Source organism: Cryptomeria japonica, chromosome 1 (assembly GCF_030272615.1).
Source record: "Cryptomeria japonica chromosome 1, Sugi_1.0, whole genome shotgun sequence".
NCBI lineage: Eukaryota > Viridiplantae > Streptophyta > Pinopsida > Cupressales > Cupressaceae > Cryptomeria > Cryptomeria japonica.
Genome location: NC_081405.1, coordinates 476,437,748 through 476,461,302, shown reverse-complemented (window position 1 = coordinate 476,461,302; position 23,555 = coordinate 476,437,748). Strand labels below are relative to the sequence as shown.

The 23,555-nt window shown below is 32.1% G+C and overlaps 1 protein-coding gene across 1 annotated transcript in view; it reads left to right on the top strand.

The window, feature by feature from the left end:
• The first annotated feature begins 362 nt into the window (after window positions 1–362).
• The window catches only part of LOC131060653 (BTB/POZ domain and ankyrin repeat-containing protein NOOT2), a 34,979-nt gene continuing 11,786 nt past the window's right edge, over window positions 363–23,555 (top strand). Inside the window, exons 1-2 of the mRNA XM_057993965.2 lie at window positions 363–1,254; window positions 2,097–3,439. Of these exons, the coding sequence (XP_057849948.1) occupies window positions 814–1,254; window positions 2,097–3,071 (1,416 nt within the window). The 5' untranslated portion in view covers window positions 363–813 and the 3' untranslated portion in view covers window positions 3,072–3,439. The remainder of the gene's footprint in view (window positions 1,255–2,096; window positions 3,440–23,555) is intronic.

Sequence of the window (23,555 nt, the reverse complement as noted above, 5' to 3'; positions counted from 1 at the left end):
TTTCTTTCAAAAAAGAGTCTTGTTGTTTTTGGGTTTTGGTAATTTCACTACTTGTGAGATCCCTCTTCTCCGCCTATAAGACTATTATGTAAAGTTTTCGGACCCTCTCAACTAATCAATTTTTTTTTTTCGTATTTGTAATTAAAGCTTGACCTGTTTTTTTTCCAAGGAAAAGAGAACAACTTGTAAAGAAGGTTAATCAAATGTTAGCAACTTCAGTTGTCCATTGATAAGTGCATTCCAATATCCTCGGATGCCATGACAAGTATGCATGGACCTAATTCAATAAAAGAGATGATTTCCTTGGGATCCTCTTGTCCCCCAAATGAAAGATATTTCGTGGGCATTGAGAGTGTTCTGCGCACTTTACAGTTTAGGTCGGCTTTACTCTTTTTACCCGTTTGTTTCCTAGTCCCGTAGAGTAGGGCATGGCAGATGTCTGCGTCGTAGGAAAGAAGAGTGCGTGAGAGATAATGGAGTGTAGTGTTAGAGGGGCCGCCCCGCCCAGCCCAGTCAACGGTTCTTTAAACTCTACACCTCTCATCTCAACCATTTGACAAGAATTCTAAGCGTTTGCCTGGCTTTAGGCAGGCAAGCAGGCAGGCAGGCAATTGAGCTTGTGTGGTTGCAAAAGACACTGGTTGACTCATCTCAGTGGTGGAGGGAACAGTCCACATCTTCTTCTTGGGGAAGAAACTCAGGCATTTTGGTATATGAGAAAGGAGAAATTTCCTGAGAGTGGGCATGAAGGGTGAATCATTTGGATTCGGAATAAGATAATCCATTGGGTAAAAGAAAAGGAAAGTGAACCTGATGAATCCAGAAGATCCATTGAAGAGCCTTTCATTAGACTACTTGAATCTGCTTGTCAATGGGCAGGCCTTCAGTGATGTAACTTTCACTGTGGAGGGAAGGCAAGTGCATGCCCACAAATGTATCCTGGCTGCACGGAGTCCCTTCTTCCGGATGATCTTCTGCAACAATGAGGCCATGAATGAGCAAGGTGGGCGAGGTGATAGTTCTTGTTCTCAGGTAATTCCTGTGGGAGTTGTTGGGTATGAAGTATTTATGATGGTCTTGCAGTTCTTGTATAGTGGGCAGGCGTCCATAGTCCCAGAGAAGCACCAAGGAAGGCTTAACTGCAGCGAGAGAGGATGCTGGCATACCCATTGTACATCTGCTATTCACCTTGCCCTAGATACGCTCTCTGCGGCTCATTTCTTTGGCGTCGACCAGCTCTCCGTTATCACACAGGTTTGCATTCACCCTCCTCTTCCTCTTTGTCTGAAAATCTATTAAAGATTTTGGTTTAAACAGCATACATTAAGCTTTGACTTGTTAAGATCGTTCATCTGAATTTTACTAAAGATTTTTACTTAAACAACACACTCTAAGCTTCTACCAGCACTCTATTATCACATAGATTCACATTCACCCTCTCCTCTTTCTCAGAAGATCTATCACAGATTTTGACTTAAACAGCACATGGCAAGCTTCAACTTGCTCTCATGTTCACATTCACCTTCCTCTTTGTCCGAAGATCTATTACAGATTTTGGCTTCTAGGGCACACTCTAAGCTTCAACCAGCTCTCTCTTATCACACAGGTTCGCATACTTTCCTCAGTGTCCGAATATCCATTACAAACTTTGACTAACACACTAAACTTTAACTTGTTTATATCATTCAATCACACTAACTAACTAGCTAGACCTAAACGTTTTTCCCTCTATAGGCAGAGAGCATAAAACATGGAGTTGGTTCAACCCGGACCATAAACTCTGTACAGTATGTTAAAATAAGCCTGGAGGATGTAGGTATAAGATTCGGTCCAACAAAAAACAGAAAGCAACATTGTAGGGAACTGATAACACATCGTAGAAAGCAGGCTTGGTTTATTCCACTTATGTCGTGAGGGGCCATATATAGATATAGGATGGCCCATTAGATTTGCTCTTCAAGACATTATTGTGCTGGTTTTCGCGGTGCATGATTTATAAACAGTTGATGAGTAAAGGAAAGTGAATTTTACTGTATATGAGGTGATAAACCCATTTTTGTTATTCTAAATCTAGATGCTTTTTTACCTTGGCACAGAAACAGCTAGCCAGCATGGTGGAAAAGGCATCCATAGAAGATGTTACCAAGGTGTTGATGATAGCGAGGAAGCAAGATCTGCAGTACCTATGGAACACATGCTCTCACCTCTTGGCCAAATCTGGATTACGCACTGAGGTCCTAGCAAGGCATCTCCCATCGGATGTGGTGGCCAAAATTCAGGAAATAAGGCTCAAATACTCAAACTATGGAAGACCCAATATTCATATATTGCCTAACAATGAAGTGGCCACCAGCAGTTCGATGGAGGAACAGAATATACGACGTATGCAGAGAGCTTTAGACTCCTCAGATGTGGAACTGGTGAGACTCATGGTGATGGGTGAAGGGCTAAACCTAGACAAAGCCCTGGCATTACATTATGCTGTGGCTAACTGTAGCAGAGAAGTGGTGAAGACATTGCTAGAACTAGGAGCAGCAGATGTGAACCACCCAAGTCCTGGAGGAAGAACAGCTCTACATATTGCCTCAGAAATGGTAAATCCAGACATGGTTGCAGTTCTCCTAGACCACCATGCCAATCCCAACGTCCGAACAGACAATGGTACCACTCCCTTTGATATCCTCCAGTCCTTGGCTTCAGATTTTCTGTCCAGAGCTGCAGGAAGTGGATCCATGCCCATCTCTCACCTGAAGCACAACAAGCTCAGGCTCTGTCTTGAACTCCTCCAATCTGCCGCCCTTGTCTTGTCCCGAGAAGAAGAAACTTCCATTTCAATGCAGCAGGAAACCTCTGGTTCTTCTTCTGTACCTGCGATGGCTCTTTCTCCCAGAAGCAGAATGATGCAGCAGGAACAGGAGCAGGAGCAGGAGCAGGATCATTCTGTCCGAGCCTCTAAGACGACCGACAGAAGCAGTCAACTTGTGGGTATGGATTCCAGAATGCTCTTCTTGAATCTCGGTGACCAGGCAGCCTCCAGGGATGATAATATGAATCCAACAAGGAGACTATAGTATCTTTTTCACCCATTTTTTCTATGAACCCCAAGATAATATGGATCCAGGGATGGTACTATGGACCCAACAAGGAAACTATAGTATCTTTTTCATCCACTTTCTCTATGAAGCCAAGGATATAAAGTATTAGTACATCCTTCTGCATGTTTTTCGTTCCTTTACAATGGGTTTTTGAAGAATCTTTGTTTCCCAAGATTGAAGAGCATCAGGTGACCAGGAACTCGGAAAGCTTTACAAAAACTTTGATTTTTCCTAGCTCGACTTTTGTTTTCTGTTTGCATGAGTCTTTCCTCGTTGAAGTCAGGAAACCATCACCAGAGAATCTCATTTCCTTGTCCAGGAGCTGCAGCAATCAACCTCATCAGGTATGATTGTCAATGGACCCATTTTCATCTTCGATTTTTCTGTTTCAGCTCAGTTTTGTGTTGTTTAAAAGATCTTAGCTTCAAATGGTTTTGCTTATATAAATGGTTGGTCAATGTGCTATTCAGTATATAAAAAAAAATCAGATTTCTCAGATTAAAGCTGTAAAATAGTTTGATGTCTTCATTGATCTCTTTCATTTAGCCTTATTTGAGTAAAACCTGTAAATATAACTATTAGTATTTGAAAACTAAGAGAACTCATTCTTATATGAAAAATTTGGAGGGTTTAGTTTATATAGTATATTTTAAGTTTTGATTTGTTTAGATGATTTGAGTTTCGCTCAAATAGCATATTTTAAGCTTTGATTTGTTTGGATGGTTTGGGTTTGGCTTAAATAGCATATTATAAACCTTGATCTGTTTAGATGACTCATTCAAAATCACACTAATAGGCGGATCCTATTGGAGAAGCTAGTGTGATTTCAGATGAGCCACCTAAGCAAATCAATTTTAGAGTGTGTTGTCTTGGTAAGATAGAGTGATCAAGATTGCATATTGACCTCAAGTAGTATCGTACCCCTAAAAGATTAATTTAAGTAAATTAAAAATGATTTTATAAATGTTTTACAATATTCTTTTATTAACTATATTTTAAAATTAATAATTATAATTTTATAATGTATAAGATCATATCACCATAAATGTAATTTAAAATTAGTTTTAAAATATAAGTTTTTTGAAGAAATTTTATATCAAATTATTATGTTAATATTCATTTTAAAGAAAAAATATATTATGGTAGGCAAATAAAATGAACTTTAATAAAATTGTTTGGGTCTAGTAAGCTAATAGAGAGTAATAAATGTAATCAAATATAGATAAAGAGTCGATAATGTTCTTGTTGATTTTAGGTACTAGATGAAGGATTATTAGTTGTAGGATGTAATCAACAATCAAACTTCAAGATATTATTGAATTACAATTATATTAATTGTCACGAGCCTCCCCAATAGGCATTCTTTGTTAGTCAATGGAGTTGCAACCATGATCCAAATCTCCTAGAGTAGTTTAGTCTCGTCAATGAGGGGTAAAAGTGGGTGTAAAATGAGGGGTAAAACTCAAAGTAGACATTTATTTTTCCTAATGTATACTCTCACTTTGGTGCACATCTAAACTACATGAATCATGCATGTCAAAGTAGAATATACACAAACATGGCAAAAATAGTATGGATGGTATCATAATATAAGTGATTTACTCTTTGAGTTGGAACAACTAGAATCTCCAATAGGACCTACAAGCATGATATCATGTAAAGCTAAGACATTGAGATTAAATATACCATTAATTAAACTATAAATATCCACAAAAGGGTAATAGGACTAAAGATAAAGCCTAATATGACATGCCAAGAAAGAGTGCTTATGCCATCTCTATTTTTAATTTTTTTAGTATAAAACTGTAAGCAACCAAAACCAATATCAAAATCTAAAATTAATTCTATTGTGAAAGAAATGTGTAATATAAGCATGCTTCTTTTAGGAAATAAATGTTGCATTTTATGTCTCCTATATTTTAAAACATTATTATTCCTATAACCATTATCAAAAATCAACCTCTCTTGATTAGGTTTATTGGATGCATGACATGAGGCACCAAGTGAATTGTTTAGAATAAAGAAGGAAGCATGATATGTAACTAGCAATCATGAAGATGTACCTAGATTCATCTCCATGACACATGAAAACATGAAGCATGTAAAATATAAGATATAAATAGAAGCATGATGTTAGCAAAAAGCATGGTGATGTAACTAAGTGGACCCCATGAGTCATTCAAGCATGAACTATATAAAGGTGAGATAGAAATAAAAGCATTATGTAAGTGACACTATTAAGGTGTTAGATTCAATGACAGTCCCAAAGACACCAAGAGGAGGGGGGGGGGGGGGGGGGGTGTGAATAAGTGTCTAATCGGTTTGCAGAATATATAACTTATTTACAACTTTGCATCCCAAAATAGTGTACTGGTAAATGAAAATTAATGCAATAAACATAAATAATAGAGACAACATAGAAACACACCATAACACAAGATATTTAACGAGGAAACCCGATGGGATTTGTGACCCACAATATTTACTCACTGGCCAATGAATAAATACTACTTACAATGAGGGGCCTGCACATGCAGGGAGGCCAACAGCCTAGAGCTCACTACTCAATAAAGAGTCACACTGACTACGAAATGGATTATCAAATCCAATACAATGTACTGCTCAAAACAACATCTCTAATGCCAGGTTTAGTACCAGTTTAAGCTCAGTCAATAACCAAAACCTTTGCTATCAACTATATCACCTTATACAAAACTGCCTTATCACACATTATATCTTTTTCTCATTACTCACATAAAATGACCTATAAGATCTCATACATATATGAGTCTTTTACAATATACCATGTCGGCTTACAAAAGGTAATTACATTACAAAACAATTCATATAAACAAAACTTTATCCCATGTTGGCTGGATTGTCGGTATGCTTTGTTGCCGATGTAATCTGAATGCCGCTGAAGTGCCTGTCGGTGCCGGTGTATGAAGTTTGTGATGCCGAGCATGTAGAAACCAATTGTTGGTAACTTTCCAGTTGTTTGCCAGATGGTTGCCATCAATGACAACATCAACTATTCTCATAAGAGTGTTGAATGCCAACATAAGGATGTAACTAAGTTAGTGCCTAGGATGAATACAAGCATGAATAATGTAAAATTAAGATTAAAATTATAAATGTAATATGACCCCAAAATTAGTGCATACATCATATTAGATTTTATTCGAGGAGAATAAATGGTGTAGTGGTCACTTATAACAATAATATAAGCATGAAATCCCAGTTGTGAATACAATAATATAAGCATGAAATGCCATGTGATGTAGGATAAAATATTGTCCCCAATTTCTCTCCATGCGAGAAAATAACATACAAGTATAGATTGGTTGTGTTCAAGAGTCATCATAGAAAAGAAATGTACATTAAGTTTTGTGTAAGATATGTTGGTGTCTTGAACAACATAGTAAGGATGGTATAGCATATCATCATAAGAAAGTACAATGTGTTAAGTGTGTTTGTGTAAAAATAGTATAGCATGTGCATGTAAAAGATAATATCATTATATGGCCATGCAATAAATTATATATAAAGGGTGTTCTTGCATGTTACATCCAATGTGAATATGAACATGAGTGAAATCAAGATGGCCTTATACCCAAACAATAATGTAAGTGTAAAAATAAAAGAATGTCAATAATTTCATCGTATAAGTGAAAGATCATAAACATCATGTATAATATGATTGTGCAAGGATGGCATAAACATAGTTGTATAAAATGCAATCATGAAAGTGATACCAAGAAAATGTCATGGATAATTAATTTCCACTTACACTAGACATAGTAAATGTATCATAGAATAAATAAGCATGTGTATGATATAACATATTCACAATATGTTTGTTCTTCAAAATGAGAGTAAGAAATTACTTGTCTTAGATCATAGTAACAATAGATTTACCCAAGTGGGAAAGCCAAGCAAAATATGGCATGCACGAAGAGGTAGACATGCTATTAAAGGTGAAATAGGAATGAAAAATGACATAAAAGGCATGAGAGAAGGCAAAGAGAAAGTGATGCAAAAATATTTAAGGTCAACAAGAAGGAACGCAATAGTCATGGCTCAATTATAAAGGCCAAACAAGAACCAGAGAGATAACAAAAGCTATATTTTTAGCCAACATGAATGAAGGTGAGATGAGGGCACTTGCATTGCTTTACATCAACCCATATCCCTAGAAAAAACAAACATATATATATATATACATATATATATATATGTATACATATATATATATATATGTATACATATATATATATATGTATACATATATATATATATATATGTATACATATATATATATATATGTATACATATATATATATATGTATACATATATATATATATATATGTATACATATATATATATATATGTATACATATATATATATATATGTATACATATATATATATATATATGTATACATATATATATATATATGTATACATATATATATATATATGTATACATATATATATATATGTATACATATATATATATATATATGTATACATATATATATATATGTATACATATATATATATATATGTATACATATATATATATATATGTATACATATATATATATATATGTATACATATATATATATATGTATATATGTATATATATATATGTTTGTTTTTTCTAGGGATATATGTTTGTATATATATATATATGTTTGTATATATATATATATATATATGTATATATATATATATATATATATATATATGTATATATATATATATGTATATATGTATATATATATATATGTATATATGTATATATATATATATGTATATATGTATATATATATATATCTATATATATATATATATATATATATATATATATATATATATATATATATATATATATATATATATAATAGTAATAATTCATGAAATGTGAAGAAAATTGCATGGCTACTTGTATCAGCATGCACCACTAAATGTTGCATTATATTATACACATATTAGGTACATGGACATGAAGGAAAATAAGGTGAATAAAATAAAGAAAAGAAAAGAAATCTGAATGTATAAAAAATATTATTTATTTAAATATTATCAACTTATAAAATTAGTGGACCATCATTGTCCAATAGATCCTCCCCTCATCCCAACCATCAACTACAAAATAACAAAAGTAACCATATGAGATCCAACTTGTGATGGACATAAATCAACATGTAAATTAGGCCCCTTAAAAAATATATGTTCTCAAGAAATTTGTTATTTATGTTTTGACTCCTCTAGTTTATTTTTCTTTTCTTCTTTCTTTATTATATTATTTTCTTGATCTCACATTGATGTTGTAGAATTTTATAATGTAAGTTGATCTTTTATTGTCACATGAGTAGATGTAGATTAATCCCCATGTGCTTAATCCTTTCGTAAGTGCAATCCAAGATGAAAACTTCATGTAGCTTCAAAATTGATTCATTGTTACATAATGCATTTAACATCTTTTAGTATTTTCTACATGTGCATGCTTGTTGCTTGTTACATATGTGCCCTATTTATACAACATGAGATATATGAGTAATAGTGTATAAATATTATCAACCTTTATAGTGAGTGGATCTATCATTATCCAATAGATCAATATCAACATCATCCAACTATTAAATGTAAACTCAATTAAAAATAACTACATAAGATTTATATTTTGCAAACCAAATCAACATATTAAGTATTTCTCTTAATAAATAAGTGTGCTAAAGGAACAATTTATTATTTAGGATTGGGAAGCCATGTTTGATTTTTATTTCTTATTTCTTCATTCTATTATTTATTATATCTTGCATTAAATTTGTATCCTTTTACATAATGTAGGTGGATCTTTTATCTTCACATTGGATGTATGCTTGATTCTTATGTAGTGCGATGAGATTTTCAAGAAAATATATTGCAAATTTTTCATACCTTGTTGTAGAACATTATTTAGTCTTTTCTATGTTCATGGTTGTAACTCTTTATGTTCCTTGTAGATACTATAAGATATATATTATATTATCCATAGAGCTTAAAGGAAGAGCATCGATTCTTAATAAACTGCCCTTATATTTTCCAAAATATTTTGAAGGGAAATCTTGGAGGAGTCAATAGTGATATGAGTGGTAATTAGACATGTGTATTTGTGGGTTGAAATGAAATTGTGGAGGAAGAGATGATGGGGGAAGGTTGGAAAATATGTTGTGAAGGTATGATAGGATGATGTTGGGAAATATATGTAAGATGAGACATAGTGAACATGGGAAGTAGGCATGATGATGAAAGTATGAAAGATAGAAGATAGTTTCCACAAAGAGGTTATGATGAGATGGTGGGGATAAATAGTATAAATAACTAGCATAAGAAATGGTAGAGGTAGGAATGGGAAGAGTATTAGATGATTGAGGTTGGTGTAGGATGAGGAAGCACATAGGAAGACTCTATTCTAGGTAAGATGTGGTCCATCAAGAAAGTGAATAATTAAGCCTGGGAGGGCATAATAGTGGGAGAATTATTAAAGTATGAATGGGTGAAAGTGGAGAATCTATATGAGAAAGGGAAGGGAGGGTATCGTCATTATGAACATTAGAACAATCACCTACCTGGATAAGAATCATAAGCACATTCATCCCATATTATTTGGTCATAAGCATCCTACATTGTTCATCAAGCAGTGTAGAAGGATTATATCCATCATCAATATTATTTATATGTTTCTTAAGGAGCTTGAATTTGATAATAATATATCATTCCTCATTTGATCATTTTGTGCAAGTTATGCTCCATCATCAAAATAATTTCCTCTTTAATACATACATACATACATAATTTTTCAAAAATGAAGCCTTACATTGATCCATAGTAGTAGAAGGGTTGAGTCTAAGGATACATCTAATAAGAAGTTAAGATCATGGAATATGCCTTGGGATATAGACCTAATACACGAATAACCCAAAATAAGAAAATTGAAATACAAAAATTTTACATTTAAGAAAATATGGTGAGAGTCATAAAATCATATAAAAAAGAATAAAAAGAGAAAGAAGGTTAAAACTCTAGGGAAAAGCACTAGTAGATTAAAAAATTCATATTCACCGAAAGAAAGGGAAACAAAAGGCACATGCTATGGTTAGTTAGCTTTAGTAAATTCATACAAAATAGTAAATACAACCAAACCTTAAAAAATAACTAATAATTTAATTGCAAATAAAATTGAGAGGGTTAGGATAGCTTAAGCTTTCATCTTGCTATTTTTAAGTAGACCATTAAGGATGATTTGCTATAGAATGTAATCAATGATCAAAATATGAGATATTCAATTAAATTAACACTATCTTGATTATCATAAATCTTCCTAAAATATTTAATATATTTTTATAGATTCAAACCTATGTTCTATTCCTCTCGGCATGATTTAATTTTAGTGACACAAAAATTTACTCTACTCCTATGAATCTACATGTAATGTGTTTAGATATAGGTGGTGCAGATGGAAGTGAGGAACCTTCCTTGTTATGTTTTCCTTAAACATGAGATCTTAGGTGCTCAAATTTAAAAGATAGCATGCAAGATGATGTGGGGGTAATGTTCATGTACCTTGGAAGGGATAGCTTAAGAAAGTAGTTAAATTTGAATTTGGAGATTGCACCTCTGGTCTTGGCTAAGGTGACAAAAAACCTCAAAAATAGATTGGTCTTGTTCTATTATGTTGGAATAAGTATAATATAGGTTAGGAATAGGATAAGGAGCAACTTAGACACAAGAGAAGGAAAAATGAGCATAATGACAATATTTTTATGACTAATTTAAAAATATTATAAAACAAAAACATATTTAAGAACAAAATAGTCACTTTATTCCTTACAATTATATATTTTGTTACTTAAAATTCAAATTATTTATTTGTATTTTCTCCAATATTTATCTCTTTAAACTAATTATAAATTGTGCTTATTTTATTAAATATAATTTAATTTTTATTTTTATAAACAAATTTACATAGACAAATCACAATTTATAGGTTTTTTTATGAAAGAATATATATATTATTAATCTTAAGTATTACATTCAAAATAATATTTTATGACAAACACTAACCAAATATCATAAGATTATTTTAACATATATATGTTAGAGCAAAGCTCTTAAGTCAAGATCATGACAACTACGACTTTCATAGTAGAAAGAGAACATATAAATCACTAGGAAATGATATGATATTGAGATGAATAAAATGATCAATTTGAGATCTACTTATATAGACATCGGTGAGAAAAAAAAAAAGAACCAATGAGATGCAAGGGTAGGTACAATAACCCTACACAATTTGCTAAATGCATAGGTAATAATAATAAACTCTACTTGCTCACCTAGAAAAGCATAATAAGACTATGTGCCTAAGTTGGACTTAAGCACATAAATAAGAAGTAAACACCTATTTACTCCAACACCCTGCCTTAAGTGCAACTTAGGAAGATAAATGCAATATGAAATGGTTCCTGTCAACGAAGGTCACGTTAAGTACTCATGTACAACTAATCATGCAACTGATCTCTTACAAATCAAAGAAGAAGAGAAAAGCACATGAAACAAAACTTCTCTCCAAAAACGCATTGATGCAAATCATATGTAAGTGAGGAATGAATAATATATTGAGGTATCAACCACCAATTTTGTGTGTGTGAGTGATAATTTTAACTTAAAATTGTGTGTGTGTGTGAGTGTGATAATTTTCAATTAGACTTTGTTTACGAACAACCCCTCTTTACCCTCATCAACCTTTCTTGAATGGCACATGCTTCCTTCAAATAAGGCAGACTATTTTCCTTAAAAACATGTCCTTTCAAACTCCTTAAGTTGAATGTTGAGATATCTTTTCCATCAGCCTAGTTTGATAAGATAGAACATGTTCTTGAATCATAAGATACACAAGTATTTTGGCTTTTTCTTTTATGTTGAAGTTTCTTACAATGTAATCGTAATAGAAGTGTGAAGTACAATTCAGATATTTAGTTTTCATATTTTTTTGTCACTTATTTATCAATCGAAATGATTATCCAATCTCTAAATATACAAAAACATCATTATCCTTTATACATTATAAATATATTATAATAGATTCATCTAAATTAATAGAATTCTTACTTTTTTTTCTGTCTCCGAGGAGAACAAACACTGACTACCCTAAATAGTATGCAATAGTATACGAGTCATAAGATTACTACTGGAAAATTCTGATGCCTTGCAAAACAAAGTTATTGGGTTACACCAAATATTAAGGATCCGTTTAAACATGCGTAGAATTTTCTCTTGAGAATAGATAGATGGTAGTGATCGTCCAAGGAACTTGTACGTAAAAGTAGTAAATAATCATTAATTCTGCTTGTTGAATAGTTAAAAATAGCCATTCTCATAAGATTTATTTCCCTGGGAGAACAAGAATAAGAACTTATTATAATTTCATAGTGTTGGCATTGAAATTGGTGTTCGTCGCCAATCTTATTCCAGCCAACCAGCTTAAATTTTACTTCGTTAAGAACCATATCTGGCACAAATCCTTAATTTATATATTTATTAGTCAAAATCCATAGTGGATATAAATTTGGAATTGTTTTTTTTAATTATACTTACTTTCCTTAAAGCTCATAACTAGTATATATATATATATATAGTCTTACAGTATCAAGCTCATCACTGGTATATAGTTCACACATTAAGAATGCGATCACTGTGATAAGTCGCCAACCGAGCTAGTTTTAAAGGATTGTGCTCACAACATGAATAGTTATAGGGGCAGATCACTAGTATGTAGTCCACACGTTAAAAATGCAATCACTTTGATAAGTCGCCAACCAAGCTAGTTTTAAAGGATTGTGCTCACAACATGAATAGTTATAGGGGCAGATCATAAACAAGCTATCACAACCACTCAAATATTGTTTGGTTGAATTTGATACAAAGTTTAATTTTAAATGTTTTTCAGTTATTTTGATTATAATTAGAGGACTTTAAAGAGTGGTTTTTTTTTTTTTCAGATTACAAATTATAATATTAATTTAATAGCTTTCGCAAATCCATTTAAATATAGAAAAATATTTTTTCATATTAAATATGAGATTTTGGTTTAAAATGGTTTCAGCCAATTTAAAAATAGTTGAGAATTATAATTTTTAAAATACAAATTGTTTTACGATCTTTATATTATTAGCTAATAATTTTGAAGGAATGCGATCTTAAGAAATACATGATTGTGATATATACTTAAATAGAGTTTGTTTTTATTAGATTAAGTAAGAAAACAAGGGTCTCATCCCTTAATGAAAAATATCCAAACAAAAAATAAAATAGGTCTATAATGATCATATAATAGTTCAATAATACAAAAAGTAGAAAATTTAAAAATAATGAAAACAAAAAGAAGAAAACAAAACATTGATTTTTTAAAAATAAATATATATCAATGGACCCTTGGTCTATCAGTGAAGTTGAATGGCTCCAAATGAGCCCACCATGGATCAAGCGAATTTGGCGGCTTCGGAAATTTTAAAATAGCCCTTATGTTTGTCAACTTTGAACTTTCTTTATGATTTGGATTTTAATAACTTGATATGAAGTAGTTTGAATAAGAAATAACAAATTGTAATATTTAAAAGTTTAATTCTAGAATAATTTAATTAAATAAATAATTATCTTGAAAAGTATCAAGTCTAATAAATATATATTAAAAATACATATTTATTATTTTTAAGATAAATAAATAAAATTAATTAATGATAATTTTTAAAATAAAATCAAAATGTATTTATATATTAAGTAAATTATATTATATAGATTTAATAAGATTATAAGTTTATAAGTTTTAGAAAATTATTTTAAATAATAAATTATATTATTTTATTATTCATAATAATTTTTATTATTATATTTTTAAATATAAATGATATTTTAAAGATCTAATTATTTTTTAGTAAGATAAATTAATTTGATAGAATAGAATTATAGCTCCATGTATTAAGTGTACAATATCATATATATCACAATTATAGCAATGAGTTTCTAAATATTTGTAAGACATGATTGACACTTCAGAAATACATTTCATCATTCAAAAAGTTGAAGACCAATAATCATAAAGATGGAGTGCATACTTTCCTATTGAAGGACTAGGCATATTCCTCTGCCCCCCAAAAATCTACCTTAATTCTATGTTTTGTTTGTTATTTTCTACTGTTGGTTATGTTGGCATCTTGTATGAGTCTATTTTTTTGCGTTGGTGTTTTTATTTTTTAACCTTTATTTATATTACTTTCAATCTTATTTTCTTATAGATTTTGATTAATATAATAAGGTTGGGATCTTTGTTTCTCACTATAACTAATATTAAATATATGTTAGAATAATGTAAAAAAAACATAATCTGTGGAATTTGTGGAAAATTTAATAATTACAATTGATTGATTTTATTAAAATCAAGACATTATACATAGGAAATGGGATATATTAGACCAAACAAAATTGATCTTAAAGATTTAAGGTGGTGAATTCTGAGGAGATATTAACATAAGCTAGAAGTAGAGATCAAATTATTGAGTGAAAATTTAGAAAAGATTGTCCAACTTATTAATCTTAATTATCTATTAAAAAAAAATTATAACAAACAAATATAGAATGAAAGGTAGGCTCATTTTTTATATTTATATCATTATTTTCTTTCATTGTGTGTTTAAATCATAGTTGATTTTAGTCTTGTATGTTTATGTTGTTAGTTATTATAAATTTTTGATAGTTTTGTCTATCAAGTATAATATTGTAAGAAGTTCTAGACCTTCAAAAACCTCTTTTTTAATTCTTCAATGAAAAAATAAAGATATTATTTTCTTTTTTTTAATATCCATCTAATCATAATAATGGTGGATAAATATCTTTTTCTATTAATTTATTTTGAGATATCCACTTTCTCCACATATTTTAAAATAATTACTTTATCAACATTAATACATATTTTTCTATTAATTTATTTACACATATCCACTTTCTCCATATATTTTAAAATATTTACTTTATCAACAATGACAAACTAAACCACCAGGTAGACCTTCAGTTTGTGTCTTCTATGGGCAGTGTTGGTTTTTTTAGTTGTCAACCAGTTCTGGTTTCTTTTTGTTAGTTGGTCTAGTTGATGGGTGTTGTCACTCCTCGTGAAACACTTGGTCTTAGCATTATGGTTGTTATCTAAAGGTTCAGGCCTAGCCCATTTTATCTAATCAGAATATTAGTTTCATTAATATCTATATTAAATATCATAGAAATATGGTGTTCATCCATAAACAATTAGCTATAATCTTCATATCATATGCATTCTTCTTATAGTATCTAACTCATTCTTTGATTGATCTACTCATCATCTTCCTAATGCATGTAATACCATGAGAACAATTAGATGCAATATACAACAACATTTTATTTTAGATCTAGTTTTTCCTTGGTTGACATAACATTTCTCTCAATTTATTAATGTCCATAACTTGGTAGATTTATATTACTCTTTCAAATTTCAGAGATGTACATATACTTAAATATGGAATAATGTCTACATTTATCAAACATTGTTTATACTTTTCCTCTAAAAACTAAAAAGGTTTCTATTTTAAAATTTATTTTAATTAAAAGGGTATAGTTTTAAAAATATTTTTTCTAAAAAGTACTATACAAATATAATTTTAGATATTTACTATTAAAAATTAATTTTTAATACAGATAATATTTTTTAAATTATTAAAAAAAATTGATAATATATAAATTTAATGTAAATAGGTTGAAATATAGTTAGTATAAAAAATAAAATAGCCCTAATAAATTAGAGAGGTTAGGTCCAAATTTTTGTTTACAATAATGTGATGTGTCTATATTAAAAGAATTGAAATTTCAAATTTCAACATGTTGTTTCATAAGTAAAAAAAGTTGTGAAATATGGGTGAATTAGACACTTAAAAACCTAAAATAACCAGATCTAAAAGAAAAAAATGTCAAAATACTCAGGTAGTACCATATAACCATTGAAAAATTCTTCATAAATTAGTTATTTATAATATTATTATAAAAAGCTACATACATGGTAGAAGGAAACTTGTTTCATCTACTATGTTTTATCAACTATATATTTTATAAATTTGTCTTGGAAATGTATTTGAGATTATTCGTTAATGAGTTTACTTAATAATTTACATAAATAAATATTTTAGTTTAATAATTATCATGGTTTAAAACTCGTAATAATATGTAAGAAGAAAACTTTGATGGAAAAATGGCATATAATTCCCTTTTACTTCTTCATAGTAAACTTACTTTTGTGACTATGATATAAAAAATATCATTAATATCCAACTTATCTTATTTTAGACATAATTTGACCTTGCCTTTAAATATTAATAGTCAATAAACCAATCCTAGTTCTCAATGGTGTGAGGTTATTTATTATAGTGATTTATGATAACCCTAAACTAGACTATGAACTTAGATCTATACCTTAGATAGACTTCTATCATGACCGTACACCTCTAATCTAAACTTTTCCTTACTTTTGGGACCAATCCTTTTAAATTTTATGAGTACCTATTAACTTGTCTACAAAAACATTTCATGTTGAACATCTAGGATCTTTTATAAGTTTAAGGATAGTCATTTGATTCCATTAGTTGGTTTCATTGAGTCATAATTAGAAATCATTACCATAGACAATTTGTATTACCATTACATTAGAAACACAATCATATGAACATCCTAAACACTTGCATACTTTCATGGAATTTCTTTTCTTATTGTACATTACTAAATGACAAAACCTATTATGACTTAGGAGGTCAATTTTAAGTGAGCATGAATTGAGGAGTGTAAATGATAAGATAATGTCTATTTAAAGGAAAACCATTACAAGACAAATATGTAGGAATAGAGTAGAGTGAAGTTGTAAAATGAGGATAACATAATTCATGGAATATATATTTGATTCTAGAATCTAGATCTTGATAGTTGAGAACATTGTAGATGAAAATATCTATCACTGATCACATCAAATTCAGCAAATATTTTTAAGCCACCTTTAACCCTCTCATTTACATAAAATGCTCATGAGCCTAGCTCTTAGTTGATTCAATTCTAGTATTATTTTTTGCAACAAATTACTATAACTAAACACGTAAACTAATCATAAAGTGTACTTAATTTCTCAAGATTTTAGTGGCCCCACATCCTCCAACAACACCTTTTTTTTCCCCTTAATTTCCTTCCATTTTTATCTTTAAATCAAATATTTCTCTACTTTTCATATCTATTTTCTAGATTTGATTTAACTTTTTTCATCTTCTAATCTACTTGTTTAACTTTTCATTGATTTTTTTTTTAGATCCATCTTTGGGTTTCTTTTATTTCTATATCTTAGTCATGGTTTACAATCACCCCTTATCCTTATCTTATATTTGAAATCATTTTAAAATCATATTCATATGTTCTTAAAAAACTACTCATTTAATCTTTTGATCCTTGAGGTAACCATCCTTTTGCGTGTTCTAAGGATTCATTGTTTCAATGTTTTTAAATTTTCATATTTCAATGAACTACTTAAAAATATTCCTTCTATATTAGAGGATTTAACTTAATTTATTCATGAAGTTTGTGATTTATGAATACACCTTCCAAAATTTATGATAGTGAGTTATCTCTATGTGTATCAATTAATTATATTAATATATCTAGGTACCATGAATCATTTGATGATCTGCTCAATAACTTTTAATTACTCTTCAAGTTGATATACCTCAATGATTATAATTATTTCATAGATCTAATTATATTCATTTCTCCACATCCCTTAAAGCTCTAATGCATAGACCTATCAATTCATTATTTATTAATACACTATTTCTTACTATTTCTAATTAGTATTCAATGAGAAAATTAGTGATAGTTATTTAACTAATGCCATGTTTTATCTCCTCCCTCACATGATGTTTCTAGATGCATAATGATAATGATATTCCACACATAATTCATGATCACATGATGTGTGTTGTTGATAATTTATTACGTCATGTAGATCAATCCATATTATTTATATTGTGCATATTATCAAATACCCAATAAATGATTAATTTAGTAGAAAAAAATACATGGCATATATTTACATGTTAAACAATTTTCATTTTCCTATTATGAAATCAAAAATCATGGTATTTTCCTAAGATGAATTTAAGTTTAGATATTATAATTGATGAGTGATTATAATTGTTTGGTATATTTAATTCTAGCCATACTTCATTCATCTCTCAAATTCATGTACCTTCATTGTGCAATTTATTCATTTCACTAAATTGTGCAATCATGGGTGATTCTATTTTTTCAGCATTTACTATTCATTTTAAGGGAGGTTATGAGCCCATATATGCCCTTTAATTATATCTCATTTTTAGATACTGAAATAATAATCCTATTACAAAAACTTAAATGTTACTTCTCATGATGCATTATAATTTGAAGTACATAAAATACAAATAGATCGTGTTGTCCCATGTAAAGTTGTTTATATAGAAATATATGATAAAAAAGGTATTTATTGTCCTTATTTTTAATATTCATATATAATTTTAGCATAATTTTAAACTCATTGAAAATGAATCTATTATAATATCATCTTATCCACTTAGTGCTCTTACCCACAACAAAATTCTTAATAACACTTCTCATGGGCCATTTTTACATGTAAGGGTGTTAATAAATGCATGCCCACTAATGATCCCAAATAATCATCCCTAAGATGTTCTTAATGCTTGTAAATGAATCTTCCTTTGCATAATTATGATTATGATCATATGGAAAGGGATCCAAAATTATCTAATGCTCTATTTCAAATGATATCAACTCCATACCTATGCCCATTTATGAAAAACTGAAAAGAGATGCCAAACTAGAGAATATATTTGTTACTCTCTATCTAAAGATGATGTAAATTTGATTCTCAATTAGGTCTTGAAACGTAGAGGGATGGTTGTGTTTGTGCGAAGGCTTGCAGGTGGCCGAGCTAGGGTTTCACGACCCTAGCTTGCGAGAAGTGCGGGCGCAGGCTCGTGCGAGGGGAGGGAAGTGCAGGGGGTCCGGGGTAGCGGCATTGGGAGGTGTTGAGCAGGGCTTGGCGGCGATGGGTGTGAGTGGGGTTCCGTGAGGAGTGGTGGCTACGCGGGGGTGGGATTCTCTTCTGCTGCAACTCGGGTAGTCCCGTGGGATAGAGATATCTAGCGGGTCCACCGCTTTGTGGGTGCATGGGAAGGGAGTTGCCTAGGGTGCTGAGCCTCCGTGAGGGGCCCTTAGGGGTGTGGGTCTTTGGCCCTCTGATTTTTTTTATTTTTATTTTTTAATTTTTGTGCCCGAATGGTGAGTTCTGGTGGTGAGACCTCACAGGGTGCTCCAGCCATGGATTTCCGTGCTGCAGTGGGTTCAAAACCCCCACTTCAGAGTATGAAGACTTTCAACAATAATCTATTCTCCTCCGACTCGGGGTTTGGGAGTGCTGACAGCTCTCGCATGATGAAGGTTAATGGTTGCTTGGAGAGATGCAGTGAGAGGCCGAAGCTGATCATCCCTCCTGAGATAATAGCTGAAGACATTGAATATTATTCAAATCACTCGCTATACTGTAAGTTTTTGGGAATGAGGGTTTCCATGTAGTTTTTGGAAAACTGGGTGCAGCGAACTTGGGCACCAGAAGGGGAAATGGAGATTATGCTTTTGGCAAATAACTACTTCATGGTTACTTTCAACTGCATGGAGGATCGCAATAGGGTCTTTGAAGGAGGCCCTTATTTTTACAACCAAGTGGGATTATTCATCAAACCTTGGCATGCGGGGTTTAATCCTTCAGAGGAGCTCCCAAATAGGATGCCAGTGTGGGTTCGGTTACCACATCTTCCAGTGGAATGCTGTCGGGAGGATGTGCTATGGATGCTTGCCGCTTTGCTTGGGAGGCCAGTGGGATTCTCATCACAAACTATGGGGAGAAAGGTAATGACCTTTGCACGTATTTGTGTTGAAATAGATCTCAGTAAACCCTTGCCAGATGCTATAGATATGTGTGCAGGCTCTTATTCTTGGGTTCAACAGTTAGATTACGAGACTTTTCCATTTTGTTGTCGTTTGTGTCATGAGTATGGTCATTTATAGTGGAAGTGTCCTAAATACAAACCGGTGGTGAGACAACCTCAACAGTCAGAACCGAGCCTTGATAGGGCCGAGAAAGGGAAAGCTGCCATGCCAGCTGTGGTAGAAGGTGCTGATGGTTTTGTCTCAGTTAAGACAAAGAATAGGGACAAAGGACAAAAGAGGGCCTTATAGGAGAGACGTGAGGAGGATACCTTTAACTGATTTGAGGCCTTGGATGACCTGAGCCATTAGGAAGTAAATCCGGGGTTAACCCCTCTAGATTAGGGCGCATTAGGAGGCGTTCCAGAAAGTGTAATGGAGGAATCTACCTAGGCCCTGCTAGTGGTTGGAAGCTAGCAGATGGAGATGGACTAGTTAGTAGGGGTTAAAATGGGCTTGGCTCCTGGTATTGAGGTGAATCTAGCTAAGGGGGAGGGTTCTCCGATTGCTTTGAAATTGGAACCGACTGGGGTTAAAAGTAATAAGTCCTCTGTTCACCTAGGTCTGCATCAGAAAGATATTAAGAAAAGTGCTTCAGAGAAGAGCTCAAAGGTTGGCAGAAAGAAGGATCTGGATAAGATCAAATTGATGGGGGAGAATCTGGTTGAGTCAAGATCAGTGAAGACTTTGGATTCGCACTTTTCCAACCCTCCTAAATGATTGTGCTCTCATAGAATGTAAGGGGCTTGTGTTGGGATTCCCATAGATACTGAGAGGGGGAGGTGAATCAGTATCTAACCGGTAATAGAATTTTCTTAATTTAAAACATGTAGAGCATATTAATACTATGTACTGGTAAGCAGAAAGTAATGCAATAAATAGATATAAAATCAACCACATGAAAAACACACCATAACACAAGGATTTAACAAGGAAACCCGGTGTGGGAAAAACCTCGATGGGATTTGTGACCCACAATATTCACTTACTGGCCAATAAGAGAATATTACTGCTACAAGAGGGGCCTGCGCATGCAGGAAGGCCAACTGCCTAGAGCTCATTGCTCAAATACAAGATGGGAAGTCTCATTGACTTACAAAATTGGATTGTATAAATCCAATGTCATGTACTGCTTCAAAATAGCATCTATAATTCCAGATCCAGTACCAATTTCTGCTCTGCTTCTTACATAAACCCTTAACCTATAATTCGCATAATAGTTCTGCCTTATTTCGCCTAATTACATTTCTCTTCCTTACTTCATTACAAAATGTTCTATAATGTTCTCTCTTATATAAGAGTCATTTTACAACTTGCCAAGTCGGCTTACAATGATTTTTACAAATAATAAACAAAATATATTACAACAAAAATCCTGTCGACCTTTGTGCCAGTATGCTAGCTTTCACTGTCGGTGCCGGTGACCTGTGTGCTGGTGTAGAGTCTGATTTTGCTAGTGTTGGTGGAATACCTTGCCAGTGTCATAGGATTTTAAGGTTGCCATCAATGACAAAACCTTCGATCACCTACAATGTCTCATTGGAGTGTGCATATGCCAACAATCTCCCCCTTTGGCATTGATGGCAACACTCATGAGAAAATTTCAAAACTTGTAATCCAAATATGTGTACCAAAAAATATTACCAAAAATATGTGAGCTCCCCCTGAGCAGATAAGTCTTTTGCTGATTATTTTCTCATACTACTACTCCCCCATTGGCATCAATGACAAAGGTTGTCAAGGTGTCAATAGAGTTGTAGTTTTCTATCTCAACCTTGTAGCTGGGTGGTTACAATTTGAAAGAGATCCGCCAAAACCAAATTTATGCTTTCCATAAACTTCTTATTGTCTTTTATTGCTGCCTTTGTTCTTTGAACTGTACCAGTGAGGTGCTGCATATGCTCTGTCGGTGTTTTCTATCCTTATACTAATGCCTCAGATATTTCCTTTCTCAAGGATGCTAGATAGTCCAGTCTTGGACTTAGTCTTAGTCTCAGATTTTTAGCCTTATTTATTATCCTCTCCTTTTCTCTCTCTAGATTCAATAGTTCTGCCTCAAAACTAGTTACCTTTTGCTCAAAAACTGATAATGTATGAGGTGAATTACCAAAATTGTCTGCAAGTTTATTTATTTCTTCTTGTATCTTGCTCATTTTCTTATCTATGTCCACTGTAAAAATGTTTGTCTTGCAAGTATCTTTGTACAGAGTTTTAAATTCCTCCAATATGTTACATAGTTTCGGTAGAAGTGTGTCAAACTCCGTAGTACACTTCTTTATTTGATCCTCAAAGAATTTCTGTTTTTCAATTTCCAACCTGTCTTTTAATGCCTGTTCCTTTATTTGTTCAACTATCACTGTGTTGTCAGTAATATACTTTGACAGAGTGTCAAGTTGACTCAAAGAATCCTTATTATCTATGTTGCATTTTGGAGCTATCATCCTCAAAATTGGGATTGTGTCATCTATAGCTTTATAAGCTTGTGAACTGCAATCAGTTATTTGTAGCCTACTGAGGAGGAACCAACATTCTGAATTCCGCCGGTGGAGGAAGTAACCATGCTTGTAGTGACCTCTGGTAGGTCAGTCTATGTTTCCATTTCCTTAAGCAAGGGTTTTTGTTTTTCTCCTGTTGTCGATGGCACTGTTTCCACATGAACCTGTTCCTGTTCCAGAGCCTGTTGTTTTTGTCTTTTCCTTACAACTCTTTTGAATTCAACTGGCATGTCACTCTTTGAAGAAGTTGCTACCGATGAAAGGTGATTTTTTGGTTGTTGTGCCTGTAACTCATCTTCAGTGATACCGGTTTGTTTCGGTACATCTTCTTTTATAGCCTTAGCCTGCCTTGAACCTTTTCTCACAGTTGCTTCTACTTTCTTAACTCTCTTCTTAGATTGAATTTGGCTTTCAATGGTCTTAGCACTACCAAATATTTCTTCCTTAGGTTCATTTGGTGCTTCCAGAAGTGCTTTAGCATATGTTTCAATGATGTGGTCATCAGTCTCATAGCCCATCTCAGTAACCCAAATTGTTCTTGGGATATCTGCTTCCATCCAGATCTCATCCTTTTTAATTACAAAACATATATCATTTTTGTATTTGTTAACAATTTCCTGTGATAGTTTGATTCTTTTGTTCATTCTGGCCTTTAGTGCTTGAAAATACTCATTGATATTATTTTCCTTGTTTTCACCCATGTTGTTGAATACGTTTGATAATTGTTTTCCTACCGGTATGTCAAATCCAAAATTCTTGTTGCCTATACCGAGCACCTGTTTGGTTATATGTAGCATTAAGAATACAAGTAAATTACCAAAT